At 39.6% G+C, this 26,139-nt stretch overlaps 1 protein-coding gene across 5 annotated transcripts in view; it reads left to right on the top strand.

Moving 5' to 3' along the window:
* Positions 1–3,870: 3,870 nt before the first annotated feature.
* The window catches only part of UST (uronyl 2-sulfotransferase), a 152,213-nt gene continuing 129,944 nt past the window's right edge, over positions 3,871–26,139 (top strand). For 4 of the 5 annotated variants that reach the window (XR_009153540.1, XR_009153541.1, XM_058169909.1 and 1 more), the window contains exon 1: positions 13,346–14,064. Coding sequence is in view for 3 of the 5 variants with exons in the window: in XM_058169909.1 (XP_058025892.1) it covers positions 13,785–14,064 (280 nt within the window). In the remaining 2 variants the exon portion in view is untranslated. Of the gene's footprint in view, positions 3,888–13,345; positions 14,065–26,139 lie in introns of those variants that run through there. The other variant, XM_058169918.1, reaches the window with a different exon arrangement.

Here is a 26,139-nt window from a genome sequence, read left to right as displayed (position 1 = left end):
AAAGATGATATTGCAGCACTGAAAAGATAAATATATGGCCCTATAATCAATGGATTGGGGACTTGATTAGACTTGCCAACTATGAGCAGGTTGCCTATAGACCAGGGGTGAAATTCAGCAGGTTCTGGAGAACTGATAGCGGAAATTTTGAGTAGTTCAGAGAACTGGCAAATACCACCTCTGGCTGACCCCAGAGTAGGGTAGAAATGGAGATTTTGCAATATCCTTCCCCCAGGAGTGGGGAGGGAATGGGGATTTTTAGTATCGTTTCCTTGGAGTGGGGTGGGAATGGAGATTTTGCAGTATCCTTTCCATCAAGCCACGCCCACCAAGCCATGCCCACAGAACTGGTAGTAAAAAAATTGGATTTCACCACTGCTATTGACAGACTTATATGTAGATAAATATAAAGAAATATGGACTCCTTTATATAAAAAAATAAAGTTATATAAATATAGTTATATAGTTATATAAAAGTATCAGAAATATATACTTTTATGTTGCATTTTATATTATTTTAAAAAAAGATGTATTTTTATTTTTTGCATTTGTTGTTTCTTTTTCCTCACGATTCGTTTTTTTAAAAACAATCTTTGTTTTAATATAAAAAGGATGCCAAAGAAAACTTTTTTCTCAGACTAACTGCTTACATTGGTGTCATAGCTGAAGTAATTTGCCAACCACTAGGCTGGGCAAGCATTAAAGGTATTTCAGTGGTTGCAACCTCCGACAATGACACAAAGGGCTAACAGCACCAACCCAAAGCTTAGCAGTTACAAAAAAAGGTTTTCAGCCACTGCATAGCAAGGAAAGATTTTAACTTATAGTAATTTTTGTCATTCGATCCAAGGCTACACAAAATTATTAGGCCTTTTCTCTTCCTGAGTTTCCTTTCCCCAATATATTTGGCTTGTGTACAGAATTAGAATACAGCACTTTCTAACCTTTCAGGACAGTTTCTTACTGATACCTTGCCCAATTTACTTGTGGACGTTTCTTCTCTATTTTTCCTTCTTTGCTCAGCCTGGCCTTTCTCATTCCTCTTTTTGCAGGAAGATGCAAGGGGTCTTGGGAAATGTAGTCTTATTATAGGCAATGAAAAGCACCATACCTTTAAGGATCAGTCACCAGTAGATGATTAGAAGCATTATAGCAGTGATAGTCAACCTGGTCCCTACCGCCCACTAGTGGGCGTTCCAGCTTTCATGGTGGGCGATAGGGGTTTTGTCCGATACTGAAGCACTTTCCTTTTTTAAAATTTAATTTGACTTTTAAAAAAAAATTCATAGCATTATTTAAAAACTTTTTCATTAGGTTTTCATAAAATTCCCCATGACAATTTAAATTTCTGAAAATATACTATTTGTATTGCCTGTGCATAAGTTTAGTTCACATTACGTAAGTGAAACTAAATGGCGCTATAGTGCGACCGCAAACAAAAGAGCCTCGTCCCAGAATAGCTCGCGCATCTCCCCCCACACCATCCAGCTGTAACAGACAAGCAGAGTTGGTAGCCGCCCCCCCCCAATGTGCGAGAGGCATGTGCAGACAATGATACATGGCGCATTACTGTGGAACCGGTGGGCGGTTAGAAAATTTTTCAACTAACAGAGATACAAAAGTGGGCGGTAGGTATAAAAAGGTTGACTACCCCTGCATTATGGTATTAATCTTAGTTCTTTATTCTAAAAACAAGAAAAAAGGTTAAAAGTCATATTTAAAATTACCGATGGATTACAACATACCTCTGAAAGCTCTCTCCCTGAATTTAAAGTGGAATATTCCAAATGGAATAATAGAGAGAAAATGCAAGAATTATTCATATATAATTATGTAAGGAAAGCACTTGGTCTTCCTATGGGTAAACTCAGTATAATTCTCTGACTATTATTGTGGAAACTTTTGTTATGTCAAGTTCAGCTATCAAGAAAGTATGTGAAATTTTCTACAGCTCGAATTATTGAACAAATAAATATTTTTTTATTTAGGAGATAAAAAGCATTATCAGTTATGTACTCATGGGCACTACTACAATGGTTCCAATTTAGTTTAAGATGCAACACAAAGTACGCTTACACAGGGGTACATCTCACTTGAAAACATGGGCCTTATTTTTCAGTAGACACACTCCAAGTCTGGAAATGATTTGTTTCTTATTTTAACTGCTTAAATCTGGCTGAATTGCTCTGATTTTCTCCCTCTTTCATACCATATTGTGGGAAGTCACCCCCTCCTAGAAGAATGAAATATTTTGAGGAATATTAAAAAGGTAGAATATTATATTTCCCAGAGGGAGAAATGGAGAAACAAGTTTTTTAGAGAAAGCAACCCCTTCCTTTTCTTAATAGCGCCAAGAGATATTTTGTGCCCATTAAAAAAGACTGGGCCAGCCTATCTACAAAACAAAAGACCAAACAAAACAGAATGTTAAATGCTGTGTAATACAGAGCTTGAGAGGAAGAAGAAAACAATTATATATAATTTGTCAATCACTTTTCTTCAGCTATAAGTATGCCTACAAATTTTCTTACAGAACATTTGGATTTTAAATGAAAAATAAAAATCAGCCCAAGTTTTGTTCAGTGAACCATTTTATCTGTTTTAACTACAGTATACATAAAGTTTTTATCACCTGAAAAAAAAATATGAAGCAGAAGATGAATATTATAAACTTCTTGTATAACAACCAATATGATTGGTCTGAAAAGTAATAGATGCCTATTTCTTTCAAATCACTTCCTTCAACAGAAATGACATAAAATGTACAATAAATTATCTAATTATCATCAGATGTCAGCCTCTTAAAATGACATAATCCTGATTTTTAATCAATCAGTTATTTTCTACAAAGTAGTACCGGTACATTCTGCTGATTAAAATGTCAGCATAAAACACAGCTTTTCATTTTAATTCTCACTGCTAAAAGCAGCTTCTACAATGGTGAAATGTCTTAATTAAGTGGCTGGGTGAAACCCCACAAACCTGTAAACAAAATGTTGCAAATTATTTTTTTCCAAATTAAAATGCCTTAGGATAGTTCTGCCAAAGTGATTGTGAAATATGCTAACAACTTTCTTAAACCAATTTAAGAGAAGGAAATTATCACAAACATTTTTAGGTTTGCTATACTCATATATTTATTTTCATACTTCAGATGCTGGACATGATTTATTTCTAATTGGAAATGCATACAAGTTTGCTGTTAAAAAAAACTAAATAATTTTCAGAAAGAGTAGAACAATGCCCTGATTATTATGTTTCCTATTTAGAGGATTAATGAGAAAGCTAGATCTCTTTAATAGATTCTTGAGAATTAAATTACAATCCAAGATTATGGAAGGAACTTGAATGCATAGGAGTCTCTTGTCATTTAAGTACATATTAATTAATACTCTGCTGTGTTTCACCAATTGTTAGGGGAAAGCTTTTATTATTATTTACTTATTCATTAAACATGAAACTCAATCAACTGAACATTCAAAAATGCATCACAAATACCACTGACTGGTGCTAATGGTTGATACGGGTTGCTGCCAGCGTCTTAGGTATCAAACAAGTACCTTCTTAAGATGTACGATATTCCAAGTAGCGCTACTTTTTGCAGTTCCGCTGCTGTTATTGCAGGAAGCTGCAATTTGTTGATGTATCTTATAAAATTCTTGGACATGGTACCAAGTGCCCCGATGACAATGGGTATCACAGTTACATGTTTCATCCATAGCCATGTAGTTTTGATGGCCAGGTCACGATATTTCATAATTTTTTCCAGTTCTTTTTCTTCAACTCTGGCATCTCCTGGTACTGCAGCATTTTCCTATTTATACTCTCCTGGTCTAAAGAAGAACTAAATGGAAGGGTTTTATAAAGGAAATCCTTTGGCTTGCAAGGTAATAGCATTTTTTTCAAGGTAATAGCATTTTTTTCATTTTACCAAGATCCCCTGTCTAGTGCACTAACATGATTACAATTTGAGATTTTTTTAAAAAAATGGAACTCATGTAACCAACTTGGGCTTTTGTAGGTGTAAAGTTAATAACAATTTTAACATTATATTTCTCAAGGCAGCATAGATTTTTCTGGAAGAACTTGGTCACTTAATTTGCTTAATGTTAATTCTCTAAAGATGAATTGTACAGATTAGTTTGGATTGTATCCATTGTTTTTTTCTTTGGACTTTCATTTTCTTGTTATTCATTAGAAATTAGAATACTTTAAATCTTGGGTGAGCACAATTATTGTACCTGTGGTGGGAGCCAGTGGTGGGTTTCAAAAAGTTTTATTACCGGTTCTATGGGTGTGGCTTGGTGGGTGTGGCATGGCTAGGTGGGTGTGGCTTGGTGGGTGTGGCAGGGGAAAGATACTGTAAAATCTCCATTCCCACCCCACTCCAGGGGAAGGTTACTGCAAAAATCCCCATTTCCTCCCGATCAGCTGGGAATTGGGAGGCAGAGAATAGATGAGGGTGGGGTCAGTCAGAATTTTTACTACTGGTTCTCCGAACTACTCAAAACTTCCGCTACCAGTTCTCCAGAACTGGTCAGAACTTGTTGAAATCCACCTCTGCTGTGAGCAGCTTCATAAAGCAGCCAATCCTTTTCCTGGACTTGTATGATAGTCTTATAACAGCAGCTAGGATGCTTTGATTTGACCAAGCAATAGGCAATCTCTCCAAAGAGCCTGGCTTTCAGTTATCTTCACATCTTATAAAACCAATTTTTAAACATGTTAATTCATTAATAAGTACAAATAACAAACAACATAAAAAAATAAGAAAAGCTGTCTCTATGTGGGTGAGGGAGGGTACATTTAATAACATCCAAGCAGCAAACTCAGATACTCTTTCTCCAACTCTCGCTAATCCCAAAGTCTACAGTATTCCTAATTAGTTTACTACATCTGTATTGATTCTATTTAAATTTCTGTGTGTCATAGTTGCAATTCCTTATTTCTCCTATTGCTCTTTTCCTAATATATTTTTTATATCTTGAAAATTGCTTTTTTTTTTGGTTTAATAAGGGAATTCCTCATTAAACTTTCTGTGCAGGATTGCAGTTATACAGCTCACCTTACATTTCAGGATAGGTACAACATTTGCTGTATTATATATCTATACTATGGTATATTTCTATACTATATATCGCTTGAACTGAAATTGTTCTAGGTACTGTCCTTTCTATTTCTACTAGGACTGGACTGAAAGGAGAATATAGACAGAAGAATATAAACTTCTTAGCTAGCCAGACCAGAGTAATTAAAGATTCAGCCCTTATTGACAGCACTTTATCAAATATCAGGTCTTAAGATGAGAAACTTGGGAAGAAGAGATTTGACAGTCACATTTTAAATTATACCCTCTGCCTTTTGGCCATGTGCAAACTTTTCAACAATTTGTAATGGCTGGAAAAAAATCCCCAATGCCCACATCTAATTATATTCTACTAGCATCTTTTTTCTGATATGCAAGATTGACTTCCTTGAAGTTTCTCATCTATGCAAATAAATTCTGACAATTGTTTTTTGAATAGAGGAAGAAAAACTGCCAATCAAAGACATCCTCAACGAACAGGATAAAACATGGGAATCTGACCTTTATTCATCTTCCTTGTTCTACCTTGTCATTACTTAAAAATATCTGTTCTTACTGGCTGATTTATTTGACTCTGAAAAATCAATGCTGATTTTAAAGAGATATTTAATAAATCTGCTCAGCTACCATATATATACACACTATATATATATATATATATATATATATATATATATATATATATATATATATATATATATATGTATATATATATATATATATATAGTGTGTGTGTGTGTGAATCTAGATAGGCCTTCTAATATAATTTTTTATTTATTTTTTATAATTAACCTCTTGCTACATTCTTAATAGTACTTTTTATATTTTTCCCAATAAACTTAGGGTTTGATTGCAGATTGGCTTGGATTTCATTGCAACTTTAAGGGGTTGCCTTCTACATGCCTAAACTGCTAAAAAATTCACATCAGGCATTTGAGTTAGAGGGATGATAGGTGAGATAGGCTTAATTACTGCGAGAGGTGGATGGGGATGAAGAGCTTAGTTGTCAGTTTCCCTATTCCCAAGCAAAATGCCCTTTATATTGAAAGTAAATTGTCTTCCTGCTGACTTAGATTAACTGGCCTGACTGTTGGAAAAATGCCAACTGAGTCATTTTATGCAACTGGCACTGAAGCAGCTGCTGCTAGTTTTGATTAGGAAGGATATTTTGAGAGGAGAGGAAATGTAATTAAAATGAGAAGAAAAAATAGGGGAAACAAAAACTTGTATTTAGTATCAAGGTTAAAGGTCAGAACTATGGACCATGGTAGTCGATAGTAGATTTACTTATTTAAATTAGTCTACCAGGACCAGAGATGGGTTTCAACAGGTTCTGACCAGTTCTGGAGAACCGGTAGCGGAAATTTTGAGTAGTTCGGAGAACTGGTAGTAAAAATTCTGACTGGCCTCACCCGCATTTATTCCCTGCCTTCCAATTCCCAGCTGATCGGGAGGAAATGGGGATTTTTGCAGTAACCTTCCCCTGGAGTGGGATGGGAATGGAGATTTTACAATATCCTTCCTCTGGAGTGGGGTGGGAATGCAGATTTTGCAGTAACCTTCCCCTGCCACACCCACCCACCATGCCACGCCCACCAAGCCATGCCCACAGAACAGGTAGTAAAAAAAATTTGAAACCCACCACTGATCGGGACACAATTTTTAAAGCACGTGGGTTTTGTAAGTGCAGAGTCTTCAACTTGCAATTACATTTCTGCTTTTCTCCACTTTGTTTTCTCAGCAGATTAAGAGAAAAGTGCTTTGGAAGGAGTAAATTCTTTCAGGAGTAAGCAACAGGCACAGAGGACTGGCTACGGTGCTTTAAGAGTGCTCTTGTTGGAAATCATTTGATAATATGTGATTATGATACAGACAAATTTAAAAACATGCTAATATCACTATTAATTAATATAAATATACAAATAGGATGAAGACTATTGCTAACATAGTGTAAGCTGCCCTGAGTCTTCGAAGAAGGGTGGGATATAAATGCAAATTAAAAAAAAAACCTATTAATTTGGGTCCCAGAACAAGGTTTTTAATCAGGTAAGGATTGTCCCATAGTTAATGTTTCAGCTCTGCTTATTCTATGAATTTTGACTCATTCAAAACTAACTAATTTTCTCAGGAAATTGTATGTTGCCAGTTGGCAGATTCTTTTTTTAATAACTGCTTTGCTGGAATTAAATCATGTGATTCATAAGATTTAATTTTACAAAACCTTACTCATTATTTCTGTTAATAAATGAGACATTTGGTTATTGCAGAGCTCAACGAGAACTGTATAAAGTGATTTTGGCCTTTGATTTGGATTATCTCTAATGCTTTCTATTGTCTGTTTATGTGGACACAGAGAAGGAGTGGAGGAAATTAGCCACATGATAAAGATCCAGAATTCTAACTGGAATTCTGGTGTTCAAAGGCACTATCTGGATTTCTGAATTTTTTCACTCTGTTCCTATGTGTAATTTTTTTGTGAATTCTGTTCTGAATTTTTTTGTTCGAACAAAACATACTTTTTTTTCCTAAGCAGCCAAAAAGACAAATATACAAAACATACTGTTATTTAATTTAACTTCTGAGCTATTGTCCGAATATCTTGGGACATATCCCAAGAAAAACAGCTGATGATAACATATACTTAGTATTGCTCATGAGTTAATTCTTTAAAAATTTAGTCCAGTTTTTTATAGGTAAAGGTAAAGATAAAGGTTCCCCTCGCACATACATGCTAGTCGTTGCCGACTCTAGGGGGCGGTGCTCATCTCCATTTCAAAGCCGAAGAGCCAGCGCTGTCCGAAGACGTCTCCGTGGTCATGTGGCCGGCATGACTCAATGCCAAAGGCGCACGGAATGCTGTTACCTTCCCACCAAAGGTGGTCCCTATTTTTTCTACTTGCATTTTTACGTGCTTTCGAAACTGCTAGGTTGGCAGAAGCTGGGACAAGTAACAGGAGCTCACCCCGTTACACGGCAGCACTAGGGATTCGAACCGCCGAGCTGCCGACCTTTCAATTAACAAGCTCAACGTCCTAGCCCCTGAGCCCTTTTTTATAACCTCCCCCCAAAACCTATAAATATTATTAGTCTGGTTATAATGATAAATTTACATTCTAGTAACAATGTATTGCTGAAAATGAAGTGCAACCTAAAACGTATATGTAGGTAGAAGAAATTAAATAAGAAAATATTGGATTCTGAAGTATTTAACTGCTTAATGATGCATTGAAGTCCAATGATTTCAGTCAGCTTGAATACATTGTTTTCTGGAGTCCATTTAAACCCATTGAGCAATTTACAAAATTCATAAGGGAACAATGCTCATGTGATATAGTAGATGTATAATCCAAAATGAATTAGTCATCACAAAAGAATCAGTATTTCTACTGATTGTCTAACTTGCTTTCTTCCTTTTATCTTTCCAAGAATGAAAAGAAAATTGAAATTCCAAGTACAGCAGGACATGAATTTGAAATGGGATTAAAAATGCCAAATGAAAGAAATATTGAGGGTCAAAAAGTCATACTTGGGATCAAAGCTGTTCACAAGAATGCATTTATACTAGACAAATCTGTGGGTCGTTCTCTGAGAGATAGGTAACTAATTTGTTGTGGGCAGAATGAACAATGTATTTTAGCTGACCAGATTTTTTTACCCTAATGCTGAATGGTCCCACAATAATCTAACAAGAGTTCAATGGTACCTCAGTACTCATCAGTAATTCATTAAAGATGCGACAAATACTAAAACCGACAAGTACGGAGAAAACCATGTGATTTACATGTGACCCGCTATTTCGGTCAGAAGAAATATCAATTCACGAGGCAGCCGACATCAGCAAGTTCTTCCTTGTGCATTGAATACCAAATTCAACAAGTTTTGAAGCTGTCAACTTCCGAGGTATGACTGTATATGATCAATAGAAAAATAATTATAGTGACAAATATTGAGTTTTTGCTGAATAAACAGAATGACCATAGGTGAGCAAAAAAAGCATGGGAGCAGACCAGTTTCCAACTTCCTGCTGGCTTCCCCATTGACTTTGCTTTTAGGAAGCAGGTAGGGAATGTTAGAAATAATGATCATGCGATTGCAGGGATGCTGCAATGGCTACAAATTTGCAAATTAAACTGATATGAACATCATAAAAATTTCAATTCCACAGGCGTAATGAGTCCCAAGTTTTTTATGCACTCTTTAAGTTAGTAGATTTTAGATATCTTTATTCCAAAGTTATGGTATAAGGTGCTATTTGGGTTAACCTGAGGGTATAAACTGATAAAACACAATGAAAGCTTTAGTAGTATACAGATATTGAAAATATTTATGGATTGTATCTTGTTGCAGCCAAAGAGCTGAAATTTATTTTTGTTTATTTATTATATTTTTATCCTGCCTTTATTACTTTATAAATATGTAATTCAAGGCAGTGAACATATTTAATACTCATTCCTTCTCTTATTTTCCCCACAACAATCTTCTGAGGTGGGCTGGACTGAATGAGAGTAAGTTGTCCAAAGGCTTTCATGCGTAAGGCAGGACTAGAACTCACAATCTCCCAGTTTCTAGAACAGTACCTTAACCTCTATACCAAAATGGCTACTTTTTTACCTTTTTTGAATATATTTATTTGTTTTGTTTATAGCATATTGATCCGTTGAATGGAAAACAGGGATTTTGTACCTTCAATAATCAGGACGGAACAGGGAAATAACAATTTTGTATGATGGCAGAGCCTATATTATAAGTTGTTATTGGGATTCAAGCAAGACCACTTCTTTGCTTTATTTATTCTCAACTTTTGATAGATATTAGTGGTTTTAAGCTTTTTGTATCTTGTAAACTGCCCAGAGCTCTTAAACAATGGGTGGTTATAAATAAATCGCATGTGACCAAGACTTCATGTGTAAATTTACATCTTTGCTATCTGTCTTGAAAAAGACTGTGGGGAAGTAGACATACTAGAGACCTCAAATTAGAACCATAGAACATTTTCCCTAATAGAATTTTCATTCTAACACTTTGTCTTCAAGAAAACAAAGGTTTTATTTTTAACTTCTTGTTCTTTTTCATGTATACCAATGCAGTTGGATATTTCTCTTGAAGTCATAGATCACTAGGCTATAGAAGGTTTGCTGAAATTTAGGAATAAAAGTTTATTTTAAAAGAACTATTACCAATCTTCCCCAACCTAGCACTCTCCAGACATTTTCTAATGCCACTTACATTTGTTCCAGCCAGTATGACTAATATGGAGCTACAGTTTAATATTTTTAGAACTCACTACTTTCGGGAAGGCATTTAAATCTAAAAACAAATTACCTTGACATATGCATTTGGTGTAATTATTGTTTCTCAACATTGATCAGTATTATTGTGCTAGAGAGAAACAGAATGATAACCAAGTTAGCTGAACTTTATTTGTCCAGTCAGAGCATCAACTTATCCCTTTGTTCCGTGATGGCGAGCCTATGGCACACGTGCGACAGGTGGCACACTGAGCCATATTTGTGGGCATGTGAGTGTTGCCTTAGCTAAGCTCCAGGGAATATGCGCACACTGGCCAGCTGATTTTCGGGCCTTCTGGGCCCACTGGAAGTCGGGAAATGGGCCATTTCTGGCCTCCAGAGGGCCTCCCTGGGGGGGAGGCCATTTTCGCCCTCACCAGGCTCCAAGAAAGTCTCTGGCGCCTGGGGAGAGTGAAAAAAGGGCCTTCTGGGCCCACCGGAAGTCAGGAAATGGGCTGTTTCCAGCCTCCGGAAGGCCTCGGGCGGGGAGGCTGTTTTCGCCCTCCCCAGGCTCCAAGAAAGCCTCAGGTACCTGGGGAGAGCGAAAAACGGGCCTTCAAGGCCCACCGGAAGTTGGGAAATGGGCCGTTTCCAGCCTCCAGAGGGCCTCGGGGGGGGGGGAGGCAATTTTTATCCTCCCCAGGCTCCAAGAAAGCCTCTGGAGCCTGGGGAGGGTGAAAAACAGGCCTAATGGGCCCACTGGTAACCTTTTTGCTGTCGCGTGCCAAAAGCGGGGGGAGACTGGGGGGGTCACCCGCACATACATGGGGGCAGGGTGCGGGGGAGGGGTACCTGCGCTCCCCCCACTTTTGGCATGCAACAGCAAAAAGGTTAGCCATCATTGCCTTTGTTGGCCTCCTCTAGTCATGGGATATAAAATCGTTATTCCACAGCATTTTTATATAGTAAAGGTAAAGGTTCCCTTGCATATCTGCTAGTTGTTCCCGACTCTAGGGAGCTCATCTCCATTTCAAAGCCAAAGAACCAACCCTGTCCGAAGAAGGCTCCGTGGTCATGTCGCCAGCATGACTAAATGCCAAAGGTGCACGGAATGCTGTTACCTTCCCACCAAAGGTGGTCCCTATTTTTCTACTTGCATTTTTTACGTGCTTTCGAACTGCTAGGTTGGCAGAAGCTGGGACAAGTAATGGGAGCTGACTCTGTTATGCGGAGCTAGCGATTCGAATCACTGAACTGCTGACCTTCTGATCGACAAGCTCAGCATCTTAGCCAGTGAACCACTTTTTGCAACTTTCCATACAGGTACATAAAAAATGGTAAACACACACATAGAAAACCAATTCATCAAGACAAAAAGCTAACAGGAGAATAGCATGCAGGAATACTAGTTCTAACTTTATTACAAGGTTCTATTAATAGCAACTAATTAGTCTATCTATTAGTTCCAGACAAGAAGCATGCAGGAGTACTAGTTCTACCCTTATTACAAGATTATATTAACAGCAACTAGTTAGTCTATTAGTTCCAAACAAGAAGTACGCAGACTTATTGCAAAGTTATGTTAATAGAATCTTGCAAATCTGAAGGTCCTCCTACCATCCTTCACTTTTATTCTTCAGAAAACTAGGGGAAGTCCCTTCTGATATGCTTTCCTCATCCCTTCTCTCCCACTCAAGTTTTATCAGACCGTGATTAGCTGCTTTCCCTCTTTATCTTCCAAGGTCATTTCTACATACCATTATAGCTCCCGAGAGATAGAAATGCTTGTATACAGCTCTATTTTTCTGAATCCAGGTTATAGGGGAATTGGAAAAGGGAGCATTACTTTAGAGTGGTAGTTAAAAAACAAAATCTGAGCATGTCCCAGTAACTCCTGCACATTGGGGAAAACATCCTCGAGTTTGAGAGATTTGCTGAACCTTAGTTAGACCATTGTTTCTCTCTATGGACAATAGCACCTCCATATTTGAATTAGTAGTCTTTAACATAATAAATATGAAAATGGTTCACTCCTGTATCAGGGGTGAAATCCAGCAGGTTCTGACAGGTTCTGGAAAACCAGTAGCAGAAATTTTGAGTAGTTTGGAGAACCGGCAAATACCACCTCTGGCTGGCTGGCCCAAGAGTGGGGTGGGAATTGAGATTTTGCAATATCCTTCCCCTAGGAGTGGAGTGGGAATGGGGATTTTGCAGTATCCTTCCCCTGCCACACCCACCAAGCCACGCCCACAGAACCGGTAGTAAAAAAAATTGGATTTCACCACTGCCCGGTATATGAAAAAGTCACATCTTTTTAAAAAGGTGGGAAACAGCATTTGGCTGCCTGTAGTATTTTCCCGGCTTTACTATATTCCTTTAGACTTAGGCCAAGTGGAGTGAAGTTAAGAGAGGTTCCTTTTCCTTATGAATAGAAATACTATATTGCCGGCTGCCAGCAGTTCAAGTCTCACCAGGCTCAAGGTCGACTCAGCCTTCCACCCTTCCGAGGTGGGTAAAATGAGGAGTGCAAATTGTTGGGGGCAATATGCTGAGTCTGTAAACCGCTTAGAGAGGACTGTAAAGCAGTATATAAGTCTAAGTGTTATTGCTATTGCTATCTTCCCAAACAGCCCTGAGAACCTTAGTTTGCTCTCTAATCATTTTTTTTTAAAAAGCTAATCTAATCATTTATCGTTGCGACCCCCTAAAGCCTTTTTTAGCGGTTGCTGCCGCTAACGTCATCCCGAAGCCCAACCGCCTTTCTCAGCCAAAACAAGGCGGTCTGAAAGAAACGGGGAACCCTCCCTCGCCCCTTGCCCCTCCCCGCCCTTTTCTCAATGGGAAAGGAGGTCGGTGACGTCTTCCGCCGCTAGGGAAGGACTGGAGCAGAGTTCGGAGAAGCCTCGAACGAATCCCAACGCCTCGCCCGATGTGTTTCGGCCGTCCTCCAGGGGGCGGTGGTGGAGCGAGCAAAAGGCGGCCCCCGGGGAGCTGGAGAGAGTTGGGCAGAGAGAGAGGAAGGTGGCGGCTGCGGCGGCCGAGAGAGAGAGAGACGCAAACAACTTTTTTTTTTTTTTGGCTTTTAGTGAGTTGCAGCCACCGGCCCGCCGTCCGCCGGACTTGTAACCTGAGCTTGCAACTGGCTGGAGTGCGGCGCTGCAAGGCGAGAGGGAGCTCCGAAAGCCGCCGCGGCGAACTAAGAGACCGAACTAAGCCCGTTCAGGGGGCAACGGCGGCGGGGGGTGATTTGGTTGGGTGGCTGCTTTCTTTTCCCCGAGTCCTAAGCTCGCCCCGACGCTGGGGAAGCCCGGCAATGGGTAGGAGAGAAACCGCGTGAACCTCCGGCGAACTTTTCCCCTCCATCGTGCAGGGCAGGCGGAGCGGGGCAGGCGGATGGAGGATGCGCTCTGCCCGGCGAGCTGTCTAAGAAGGAGGCGGCGGCGGCGAGGAAAGCGCCGGGGACGACGACGATGAAGCAGCAGCAGGAGCTGCCGGCCTCGCCGCCTCCGAAACACTATGGGGCGGGCTGTCCGGAGCCCCGGCCTCATGTGGCCCCGGCTTCCTCGGGGGGTCCAGCTCACGGCTTGGGCTGGAAGAGGAGGAGGAGGCCCTTCTCGCTGCTGCCTTTCCTTTCCCTCCGCGATTACGGCTTCTGCATGGCCGCCCTGCTGCTCTTCTGCCTAGGCTCCCTCTTCTACCAGCTCAACGGGGGCCCTCCTCACTTTCTGCTGGACCTGAGACACTATTTGGGTAAGGCCACGGAGGGAAAAAGCGAGCAGGGATGCTCTTGCCGCGGAAAGGGGCTGGGGGCCAGGCCAGACCCCTCGAGTGTGGGTGGCTGGAAGGAGCTTTTTTCCCCCTGAAGCGAAAGCCGTTTTTTGGAGAGAGAAGGAGAGCGTTCCCGGGCTCCTTTACGTACTCTAGGAAGTGGGCGGGGGTCTCGGAAGTTTAATTTGGGTCCCACTTGTTGTCAGGGGCATCTTTTCCCAGCTCTCTGCCGCCCATCGATTCGTAAGTGGACCGGTGAAATTTAACATCCTTCTCTTTGAAAGTAGCAGAAAGGGAGAGTGAGATTACACGAGAGTGGTTTGGTTAGGGTGGTGGTTTTTTTTTTTTGGCTTTCCAAATAAGGTGTGCTTGCAACAGTAAGTTGGTGAATAGTAATAGCCTCTGTGAAAATGCTGAATTAAATGTTTGGATTTGGGAGGGGAGTTGTCGTTGCTACCTAATTAGGATAATTTCCCAGTACTGTATGCTTTATTAATTAAAACCCAACCAGAAACCAAACGTTTGTATTCATTATATTACATAAGGATACTGTGGAGGGAGTGAGCGGGAAAGCCTATTTATTATAACCACTGCTGACAGGATGAAACTTATTAAGTGAATTAAAGGATACTTTAATCTGCATTTAAGTGGCCCTAAAGAAGAAATAAAGCTTTAAGGCACAAATAAGAAATAAATAAGTACTTATAACAGTGGCTTTTATGAATCCTTAGCCATATTTTTTGGACAGATTGTTTTAATAGGGTCCTCAATATGCACTTGCCATCATGCAAACATAAAACCCATAGCTTTTATGTTTCAAAGGTTGGAATTTTAGCTCCTACAATTAATGTTACTTTCTTTTCCTCCCTTCCTTTACTTCATAATCCTTGGAATGCAATGTTCTTCATTATAAAGCTGTTAGAATAGAATAGAATAGAATTTTATTGGCCAAGTGTGATTGGACACACAAGGAATTTTTCTTGGTGCATATGCTCTCAGTGTATGTAAAAGAAAAGATACGTTCATCAAGGTACAACATTTACAACACAATTGATGGTCAATATATCAATATAAGTCATAAGGATTGCCAGCAACAAGTTATAGTCATACAGTCATAAGTGGAAAGAGATTGGTGATGGGAACTATGAAACGATTAATAGTAGTGCAGATTCAGTAAATAGTCTGACAGTGTTGAGGGAATTATTTGTTTAGCAGAGTGATGGCCTTCTGGAAAAAACTGTTCTTGTGTCTAGTTATTCTGGTGTGCAGTGCTCTATAGCGTCGTTTTGAGGGTAGGAGTTGAAACAGTTTATGTCCAGGATGCGAGGGATCTGCAAATATTTTCACGGCCCTCTTCTTGATTCGTGCAGTATACAGGTCCTCAATGGAAGGCAGGTTGGTAGCAATTATTTTTTCTGCAGTTCTAATTATCCTCTGAAGTCTGTGTTTTTCTTGTTGGGTTGCAGAACCGAACCAGACAGTTATAGAGGTGCAAATGACAGACTCAATAATTCCTCTGTAGAATTGGATCAGCAGCTCCTTGGGCAGTTTGAGCTTACTGAGTTGGCAGAAAGAACATTCTTTGTTGTCCTTTTTTAATGATGTTTTTGATGTTAGCTGTCCATTTGAGATCTTGCGATATGATAGAACCCAGAAATTTGAAGGTTTCTACTGTTGATACTGTGTTGTCAAGTATTGTGAGAGGTGGAAGTATGGAAGGGGTTTTCCTAAAGTCTACCACCATTTCTACGGTTTTGAGTGTGTTCAGTTCCAGATTGTTTTGGTTGCACCACAAGGCTAGTCGTTCGACCTCTTGTCTATATGCGGATTCGTCATTGTCTCGAATGAGACCAATCACTGTTGTGTCATCTGCGAACTTCAGTAGCTTAACAGATGGATCATTGGAGATGCAGTCATTGGTATACAGAAGAGAAGTGGGGAGAGCACACAGCCTTGGGGGGCCCCTGTGCTAATTGTACAGGTATTTGATGTGATCTTGCTTAGCTTCACCTGCTGCTTCCTGTTTGTTAGGAAGCTTGTGATCCACTTACAAGTCTGTTCCAGTACCTGTAGCTGGTTTAGCTTAGTTAGAAGAATGTCTGGAATGATGGTATTGAATGCTGAACTAAAGTCTACAAAAAGGACCCTTGCATAGGTCTTTGGAGACTCAAGATGTTGTAGGATGTAGTGCAGAACAAATAACATCCCTTGTGCTCTCGTTAGCTCAATGAAGGGTCTTTGTTGTGGAATAGAAGGGGAACTAGAGGGTGACAAAAATAGTCCTACATCATTTCTGTCTTTATTAGATAAATCATTGAGGTTCACACCTGATCCCAGCCTCCCAGGGATAAAATATTGTTCAAGAGACAGCAGCAGACTGTTGCTGGTCTTTCAAGATAGTGTTGGATATAACTAGGCTATAATGAATTTTTATGTAGGAGACTTACAAAATCACAGTGGAAAGTAATGACACCCTATGTTAACCGTAAACCTAAAATAGTTATAATAAGAGCCTTGGGTCTAAACATGTGTCAAAATCATCCACTGATCACAGCAGTGCTGTAACTGGCAGCTGGCAGATATTTTCCCATAGAGTGGGTGACATCCATTGTATCTGTTGTTTTTGGAATGTTTGGAGAACAATATATGAAGTCTCTCTTTTTGTTCTTATTATTTAATGCTGCCTTCCTAAAATTATGTTATTTTAAGTCATTATAATACATGAAATGACCTTTAGAGATAATGTCCATTGGTGCCATTTCCTTATAATACTTCTGCTGTTTATATAGATTTCACTGCTAACTTTTAATATCCTAATAGATTCACATGTATTTTACATGCAGTCCATCTGATTTAGTCTCTACTACTTTCAAATGACATTGGAGGCTGTATAATAGTTGTAAGTTCATTTTCTGATATTTCTTTATATACCATGTATATATGTGTTTCTTTATTGTAAAGCACATTTATTATTGAATACATGAGCTTATTTCAGAAATTATTGCGTTTATGTATTTCCTTCTTCTAACATCACCAATTTCCAAATTGATTGATTGTGAATATTCCTTTTGGAATTCAGTAATGAAGTTTCCACATCTGGGTCCCCCCCCCCATTTTTTTGTGTGTGTAAGAGAGACAAGAACTGGAATTCCACCATCACTGAACAAATGGGAATAAAAGCTTCTTTTGAAGCTGCTTTTCTGTACACCAAAGGTTATTTGATGTATTATATTGTATTGTGAGTTTTGGTATTTCTCTGGTCCTTTTACCTACTAAATGTATTTAATACTGAAAATTTATTTGGAGGAATGTGAATCACTCTCAGGTTTGTGATTCAGAAACTTGTAGGAGTTTATTATCATAGAAAGGGCTATATTAAATATAGAACAGTAAAAAGTTGAGGGTGAACTATTTTTATTTTATTCTATTGCTCTACTGAAAAGAATTGGAAGCTAACACTTTTCTTTCTTTTTCCCCATTATCCTACACTTGTCTCTCCTCCTTTCCCCCTTCCCCATTTTCTCAATGTATGGACAGACAGACAGACCTTATATAAGTAATGCCCAGTTTCTGGTTTAAAGTCTACAAACTCAGGTGGAGAATTATGAAGTACATAAAAATGAGAAGTGGTAACAATGGTTTTCTACTTAGTTAAGGAGAAAAGCAGTTATACAGTGTTAATTTGTAGTGCTTGTTTACTCCTTGTTTACTTCCTCCTGTATCACTTCCATGTCTGCTCCAAAAAGTCCCTATCTGGCAGATACCATTCTACCAATAAAAATAATATTTGTAGCTTAGAGTTGAAATGAGAATTCATTGGTGATCTCTGAGCTTGGTTGCTTTCTTGCAGATATTTCATTATCCAAACTAGGTAACCTCATCAGTCCTACCGGTAGTCCCCCAAATTAAGTAATATCAGCGTATGCTAGCACTGATTACCTAGTTTGGGTAATGAAATATCTATAAGAAACAAGCAAGCTCAGAGAACACAAAAGACCCCTCAGATACTATTCTGTTAGGGAACAGAAGCAGTTGAATTCTCCTATATTTCAGGGATGTAGGCTATAGCAGGGGTCCCCAACCTTTTGGACCTCAGGGACCACCAAGTACATAATTTTAAATCCTGGGGACCACTAATACAAATCCAGTGCGCTGCTTGCTGAAGCGCCTGGACTCCCAGTGATGGGATGGAGTCCTTCAGTCACTGTCCCTCCTCTCTCTTTCTTCCCCCCTTCCTTCTCTCTCCCACTCATTCTCTCATTCTGTCTCTTTCTCTCTCTCCTCTCTTTCTCTCTTTCTTTCTCTCTCTCTCTCTTTCTCACCCTCTCTTTTTCTCTCTCTCTCCCACTCATTCTGTCATATCTCTTTCTCTCTCCCTCTCTTTCTCTCTTCTTTCTCTCTCTCCCCTCTTTCTCTCTCTCTCTTCCCCTTCTCTTTCTCTCTCCTCTCTCTTTCTCCCCTCTCTCCCTCTCTCTCTCCCCCTTTCCTCTCCTCTCCCTCTCTCTCTTTCTCCCTCTCTCTCTCTCCCCCACTCTTTCTCTCTCTTTCTCCCCCCTTTCTCTCTTTCTCTCTCTCTTTCTCCCTCTCTTTCTCCTCCCCTTTCTTTTTCTCTCTCTCCCCCACTCTTTCTCATGGGCCAGCTAGTGTCTCAGGGCTGAGAGGAAGTCAAGCGTTCCCCCAAGAGACTGAGGTGCAGGAGCACCAAAAAGGAATGGAAGAAACTTGCAGCTTTGGAGCACAGCCCTCGCCGGCTAGAATGAGATAATGGTGCAAGGGGGGAAATGGCAGTGCAGGCGGGCTGAAGCAACAGGTGGCGGGAACCTCGGGCTGTTTCTTCCCCCTGCTTAGCTTCCTGTCAGCTGAATCAACCAGTGGCTGTCCCCGCCCCTCACACTCCCTTCCCAATCACTCCTCGCCTGGCAAGGAGAGGGAAGAGGGGGAATGGAGATTCACTCCATATTCCAGAATGGGAGCGAAGCTTCGTCTCTTGCTGGATCTTTCTCTCTCTCTCCCACTTTTTCTCATGGGCCAGCCAGTGTCTCGGGGCTGAGAGAAAGTCAAGCATCTCCCCGAGAGATCGAGGTGCAGGAGCACCAACAAGGGCTGGAAGAAACAGCTGCGAGATCCAGCTCCCGCTCTGGAATATGGAGTGAATCTCCATTCCTTTCCCCCACACTTCCCTTGCCAGGTGAGGAATGACTGGGAAGGGAGGGTGAGGGGCGGGGACAGCCACTGGTGGGTTCAGCTGACAGGAAACTAAAGCAGGAGGAAGAAACAACCCAGGGTTCCTGCCACCCGTTGCTTCGGCCTGCCTGCACCGCTATTCCCCCCCCCCTTGCACCATTATCTCATTCCAGCTGGTGAGAGCTCTGCTGCAGTTACAAATTGCCTGAACTTCCCTCAACATGGAGATTTACAGCCCCACCAAGAGCTGCCTGGCCAGTCCCATCTTCCAGAGCTCTAGTCACGGGACTGGCCATTGCTTATCCACCCAATCAGCTCCTCCACCCAAGTGCATCGTGGACCACCAACATTTTCTCACGGACCACCAGTGGTCCGTGGACCACCAGTTGGTGACCGCTGGGCTATAGCAAGAAATGATGAATGTATCTATCATTTTGCTGGTATTGCAGGTAGTATCTCTATTGTGTAGAACACTTGGTCATTCCCTATGTCTCAGATGTCTTCTTTGAGTTAAGATACAAGCAAATAGTGGGAAAAGGGTGAAAAAGAGGCTGTTTTATCTTTCCCTGCGCTACAATATATGGTCTGTTGAATACAAAAATAGTTTCTGCCATGGTTGTCAAATTTTGACTACTTTATTGGTAGAATTATCAATACAGTTGGTAGCATTGTTCAAGTTGTTAGAATATAGTTGAAACTTTGGAATACAAATACTAACTTTAATTTAATAATTTAATTTAATTTAAGTATTTAATAACTTTTACTTGAATTAGTTTGAATCTGTGATCCACCAATACCAGGAACCTCTAGAAAGTTGATTCTGGTGGCCAATATGGAAAGCTTTCAATAAACTGCCACAGAAGTAACAAATGCTTATAAGCCAACCATCCCACAAAGAGTGCCTCTTTTAATGAAATGTAAAAAGCTACATCTAGTGCTAGGATGCAAGCATCAGCGGAAGAAAGGGACTACTATGCATACATCTTTACACTTCCCATTCAGAAAGTTTTGCTGAGTGATTGGTAGGAAACATACACATTACCTCTGTGACTTAGAAAGCTACATTAAAATGTGTAGGCTCTGCCTTTAATAATTGTGTGATACCTTTGGCAGAAAAAGAATCAAACCTAAATTTGAGGATTTTCCCGCCACTATAAACAGTGTGTCTGTATACGTGTTTTTCCTAAAGCCGTATGAGACTTTCATATTTTTTTACTATAAGGTTCGAAGTTTTGCTTACTAATTTTATTGATTCTGAACATTCAAGCTTTTTTTCGATGTTTTTTGTTGGGTGTTATCTATATATAGAATTTGTTAGGGAAGGGTTTTGAGATGTACAAAAAGGTCAAAAATTAGATTATTGGAGTCATGATAATTCAGCCTTCGTGAAAGTGTAATCATATTGCAGTTAGTGTTTCTTGTCAAGGCGTTATTGAGAAATAAATGTACAGTAGTAGTGGCTATTAATTGTCTTTTCAATCTTTTTGCCCAGAAAGCTAAGAGGAATAGTGTATACTAAGAAAAGTGAATATGCATGAAATTGGGAAAAAGCAGAAATTATATTCCTCTTCTTTTTTCCAGCTTCCTAACAGTGTTTAGAATGCTTTTATAACATCCACCCAAATGTCTTGTACAGTTGGTAGAAAAAGTTGTTATGAAGATTATATATATAATATAATATAATATAATATAATATAATATAATATAATATAATATAATATAATATAATATAATATAATATAATATAATATAATATAATATAATATAATATAATATAACAACAGAGTTGGAAGGGACCTTGGAGGTCTTCTAGTCCAACCCCCTGCCCAGGCAGGAAACCCTACACCATCTCAGTCAGATGGTTATCCAACATTTTCTTAAAAATTTCCAGTGTTGGAGCATTCACAACTTCTGCAGGCAAGTCGTTCCACTTATTAATTGTTCTAACTGTCAGGAAATTTCTCCTTAGTTCTAAGTTGCTTCTTTCCTTGATCAGTTTCCACCCATTGCTTCTTGTTCTACCCTCAGGTGCTTTGGAGAACAGCCCGACTCCCTCTTCTTTGTGGCAGCCCCTGAGATATTGGAACACTGCTATCATGTCTCCCCTAGTCCTTCTTTTTGTTAAACTAGACATACCCAGTTCCTGCAACCGTTCTTCATATGTTTTAGCCTCCAGTCCCCTAATCATCTTTGTTGCTCTTCTCTGCACTCTTTCTAGAGTCTCAACATCTTTTTTACATCGTGGCGACCAAAACTGGATGCAATATTCCAAGTGTGGCCTTACCAAGGCATTATAAAGTGGTATTAACACTTCATGTGATCTTGATTCTATCCCTCTGTTTATGCAGCCCAGAACTGTGTTGGCTTTTTTAGCAGCTGCTGCACACTGCTGGTTCATATCTAAATGGTTATCCATTAGACTCCAAGATCCCTCTCACAGGTACTACTATTGAGCAAGGTACCACATATATGGTACCTGTGAATTTTGGTTTTTTTGCCTAAATGTAGAACCTTACTTTTTTCACTGTTGAATTTCAATTTGTTAGATAGCGCCCAATGTTCAAGTCTGTCAAGATCTTTCTGTAACTTGAGCCTATCTTCTGGAGTGTTGGCTATTCCTGCCAGCTTGATGTCATCTGCAGATTTGATGAGTTCCTCATTTATCCCCTCATCCAAGTCATTGATGAAGATGTTGAAGAGTACTGGGCCTAAAACAGAGCCTTGGGGTACTCCACTGTATACTTCCCTCCATGTGGATGTAGTTCCATTGAGGACTACACGTTGAGTGCAGTTGGTCAGCCAGTTACGAATCCATCTGGTGGTGGTGCTGTCTAACCCACATTTTTCTACTTTATCTAGTAGTAGGTTATGGTTTACTTCATCAAATGCTTTATTGAAGTCCAAGTAAATTGTATCGACAGCATTCTTCTGGTCTACTAATTTTGTCACTTTGTCAAAGAATGCAATAAGATTAGTCTGGCATGATCTGTTTTTGACAAACCCATGTGGGCTTTTGGTTATTACTTTGTTTGCTTCTAGGTGTTCGGTGATTCGTTGCTTGATTATCTCTTCTAGAATCTTCCCCGCTATTGAGGTCAGGCTAATAGGTCTGTAGTTTCCTGGATCTGTTTTTTTTCCCCTTTTTTGAAGATGGGAACTACATCAGCTCTTTTCCAGTCCTCTGGCAGCTCCCCTGTGCTCCAGGATCTTTGAAAGATATAGTTCAGTGGTTCTGAGATCTCATCTGCCAGTTCCTTCAGAACCTTGGGGTGTAATCCATCCGGTCCTGGTGATTTGAACTCGTCTAGGGTAGACAGGTGTTCACTTACCATTTTCTTCCCTATTTTAACTTGTGTTTCTAATCTGTTTTTTGTGGTGCTGTTTTTGATAGGTTGGATTGTTTTTTCCTTTTGTGTAAAGACAGATGCAAAAAATGAGTTAAGTAGATCTGCTTTCTCCCTGTTGCTTGTCATCTTCTTGCCACTTTCTCCCAGCAATGGGCCAATTGTTTCCTTGACTTTTTTCTTGTTTTTAACATGTTGGAAGAAGCTTTTTTTGTTATTTTTTACTTTTGTCGCTAGCCTTTGTTCATTGTGAGCCTTAGTTCATTGTGAGCCTTAGCTATCCTCACTTCATCTTTACAGGCTCGGGCTATTTGCTGATATTCTGCCTTAGTTATTGCCCCTCTTTCCATTTTTTATATTTGTCCTTTTTGTCTTTCTATTTGTCAGATAGTTCTTTATGCATCCATGCTGGTTTCTTTTGAGATCTATTATTTTTCTTCTTCATTGGTATTGTGCTAGACTGCGCTTTTATAATCTCACTTTTCAAAATTTCCCAAGCTTCTTGAGTTGTTTTCCCCCTGAGGATTCTCATCCATTGAATCCTTCTCAAGCTCTCTCTAAGTTTATTGAAATTAGCTCTCTTAAAGTCCAAGACTCTAGTTTGACTTTGTTCTACTACTTGTATTTGCTTAATGTTGAATTCCAATATTGCGTGGTCACTTGCCCCCAAGGTTCCTGTAGCTTCAACACCTTCTATCATTTCATCTCTGTTAGTGAGAATTAAGTCCAGTATGGCTGATCCCCTTGTTGCCTTCTCTATTTTTTGGGAAACAAAGTTGTCTGCTAGGTTTGTTAGGAACCTGTTGGATCTTCCACTTGGTGCAGAGTTTGTTTCCCAGTTGATGTCAGGGTAGTTAAAATCCCCCATTACTACTGTGATGTGCTTCCTACATACCTTAGTTAGCTGACTAGCAAAAAGTTCATCTACTTCCTCTGTTTGGTTGGGTGGCCTATAGTATAGACCTATGGCAATATCGTCTTCACCCTTTTATATTGACCCAAATACATTCAAGATGATTTTCATCATTGTTGTGCTCTATTTCTGTAGAGATGTAGTTATTTCTTATATATAGTGCAACTCCACCTCCTCTTTTATTTGGTCTATTTCTTTTAAATAATTTATATCCCTCTAGCTGTATTTTCCATTTGTCAGTTTCATCCCACCAAGTTTCCATAATGGCAACAATATCATATCTACCCTCATTTACTTGATTTTCTAATTCACCCTGTTTATTCCTCATACTCTGTGCATTGGTGTATAGACATTTGAGTCCATTTGGATTGACCTTGTGTTTACTGTCTACATAAACCTGTGTTGACTGCCCCTACTTTCTTGCCACCTGTTGGGTTAGTGCACATGGTATGGCACTCACTGTTAAATGCTTGGTTTTGCTTGATAGCAGGGTTGATAGTCTTACCCATGCAGACATCTATGTTACATGCACTGATAACCCTTTTAGTTTTCGATTGCTGGGGACAGAAATTTTCTATATCAGTTAATTCTCTGTCCCCACTGTTCAGTTTAAATGTTTATCCAGAAAATCTGAATTTATTGCTAAGTAACTCAGCCCCTTTCTTTGATGGATGCAATCCATCTCTTTTGTACAGTTTTTCATTGGACCAGTTGCAGACATCATGACTAGTAAAACCAAAGCCTTCCCTTTTACACCACTCCTTTAGCTACACATTAAACTCCACTACATGCTGGCCTTTACCTTTTTGTTCCTTATGTACTGGTAAAACCTCTGAAAAGATAAGCCTACAACCTATACTATTAAGTTCATAACCCAAGCTCTGGAAATCATTCTGCACAGAAAGTACATCCTTTTGGGACAGATCATTTCTGCCAAGATGTATAATAGCATCAACATCAGAATCCTTACTGGCATTCTTGACTATTTTAAGAATACGCCTCTTGTCTCTGCTGGCAGTAGCACCAGGTAGACAGCTGACCTCTTTCAAAACCTCCATATCCTTTCCTAAATTTACATCCCTTACAATTGAATCACCAATCAGAAGGTGGCTTCTCTTTTTGGATACCGTGCTCTTCTTGTGTGACCGATCTGTAATACTTGATATACACTTTTCCAAAGTAAGTTCTTCGTCTCGGACCATAATCCCTTGATTGTTTGAGTTATCAGTATCACAACTACCTTGATCTGTCACTTTAGTATTCCTATTAAGGTCAGCAAGGGTACTATATCTGTTATACTGGGACACTGTAGAAGCTTTGTGTTTATGGTTCACAGCTCTCACCCTGCCAGATCCCTCAGTTGTCCATACTGCCCTTCTCCTGCAGGATCTTTGTGGTAGAGGGAGCAGAATTAATGTCTCTGATGAACATATGCAATGGAGTAACAGAATAGTTTTGTATGAAAAAGCCACAAAATGCATCAAAACGACAGGATGGGAGCAGCAAGATTACATCTGCCTGTTGTAGACTCAAGCGTGGAATTTGTCATAATAAAAAGCCAACATGTGTGACAAACTGTACACCATATCAGCTTCTGTTATCATTCACCCAGATGAGAATAATATTTCTTCAATCCTGTGGGTTATTTATGGATGTTACCAGGTATAACCAAAATGAGAAATACAGCAGAAATTCCAAGGAATATTAATGCTATCTGTTCATCCTGATTATTTTAACAGTGACTGTTTACTTTGCTATGTCAATGTACTTCTCTGTTCAGGTTGATTTATTTTCTATTTGATGTTTTTTTATTTTTATTAAATTACCTGAAGCTATTAATGCGGAGCATAAAAATAATTTTGAAATACAATCTGTTTGCAGGCTTACACTTTACAAAGCATTTATTTATGTTAACTTCATTCCCTCATTGCAGCCTGTGCACAGATATTAGTATGAGGAAACGGACTGCCTGTGAGTAATTTTTTCTACATATTCTGCAGGAGTTAGCTACATATTGGCAAAGAAGTTCAGAAGCAATGTAAATGTGTATAATTAGATTGTGACCTAGTAGATTGCATCATAAAAATATGAACATTGGAATATTTTTCTTCCACTAATGGGCAACGGTTTGTGTGTTTTCAAGGGTTTTTTTCAGTTCTTCGCAATCTCTTCTAGTACTTGGGGGTCATACAGAAATTATGAGTGTACTACAGAAGAGTGGCAGTTAGTAAAAAAAAATCCTCACCATCCCTTACACAAGAAGAGAAGCAGTTTAGGTTCCAAATTACTACTTCGTGTATGGTTTAAGACTAATATAAGGGAATTTCACTTTTCATAGACTCCCAACATTTTTGACATAGGAATATTTCTGAATAGGAATATATCCATCAGTTTGGTAATGACTAGAGTGCTGCTGTAACTTCATCTAGAGCAGGAGTGTCAAACTCAATTTTACTGAGGGCCACATCAAGGTTGTGTTTGACCTTGGGGGGGGCAGGGGGCGTGGCCAGCTCAATATCATGTCAGGGGTGCTTGTGGTGGCCTGAGCACTCTGCCAGTGAAAACGGGCTCCCAAACTCCATTTTGGCTGTGACAGATTCCTGCATCCCTCTGCCA

Source organism: Ahaetulla prasina, chromosome 1 (assembly GCF_028640845.1).
Source record: "Ahaetulla prasina isolate Xishuangbanna chromosome 1, ASM2864084v1, whole genome shotgun sequence".
Classification (NCBI taxonomy): domain Eukaryota; kingdom Metazoa; phylum Chordata; class Lepidosauria; order Squamata; family Colubridae; genus Ahaetulla; species Ahaetulla prasina.
Note: the sequence above shows the minus strand (reverse complement) of the source record. Positions and strands in the feature narration are given on the sequence as shown.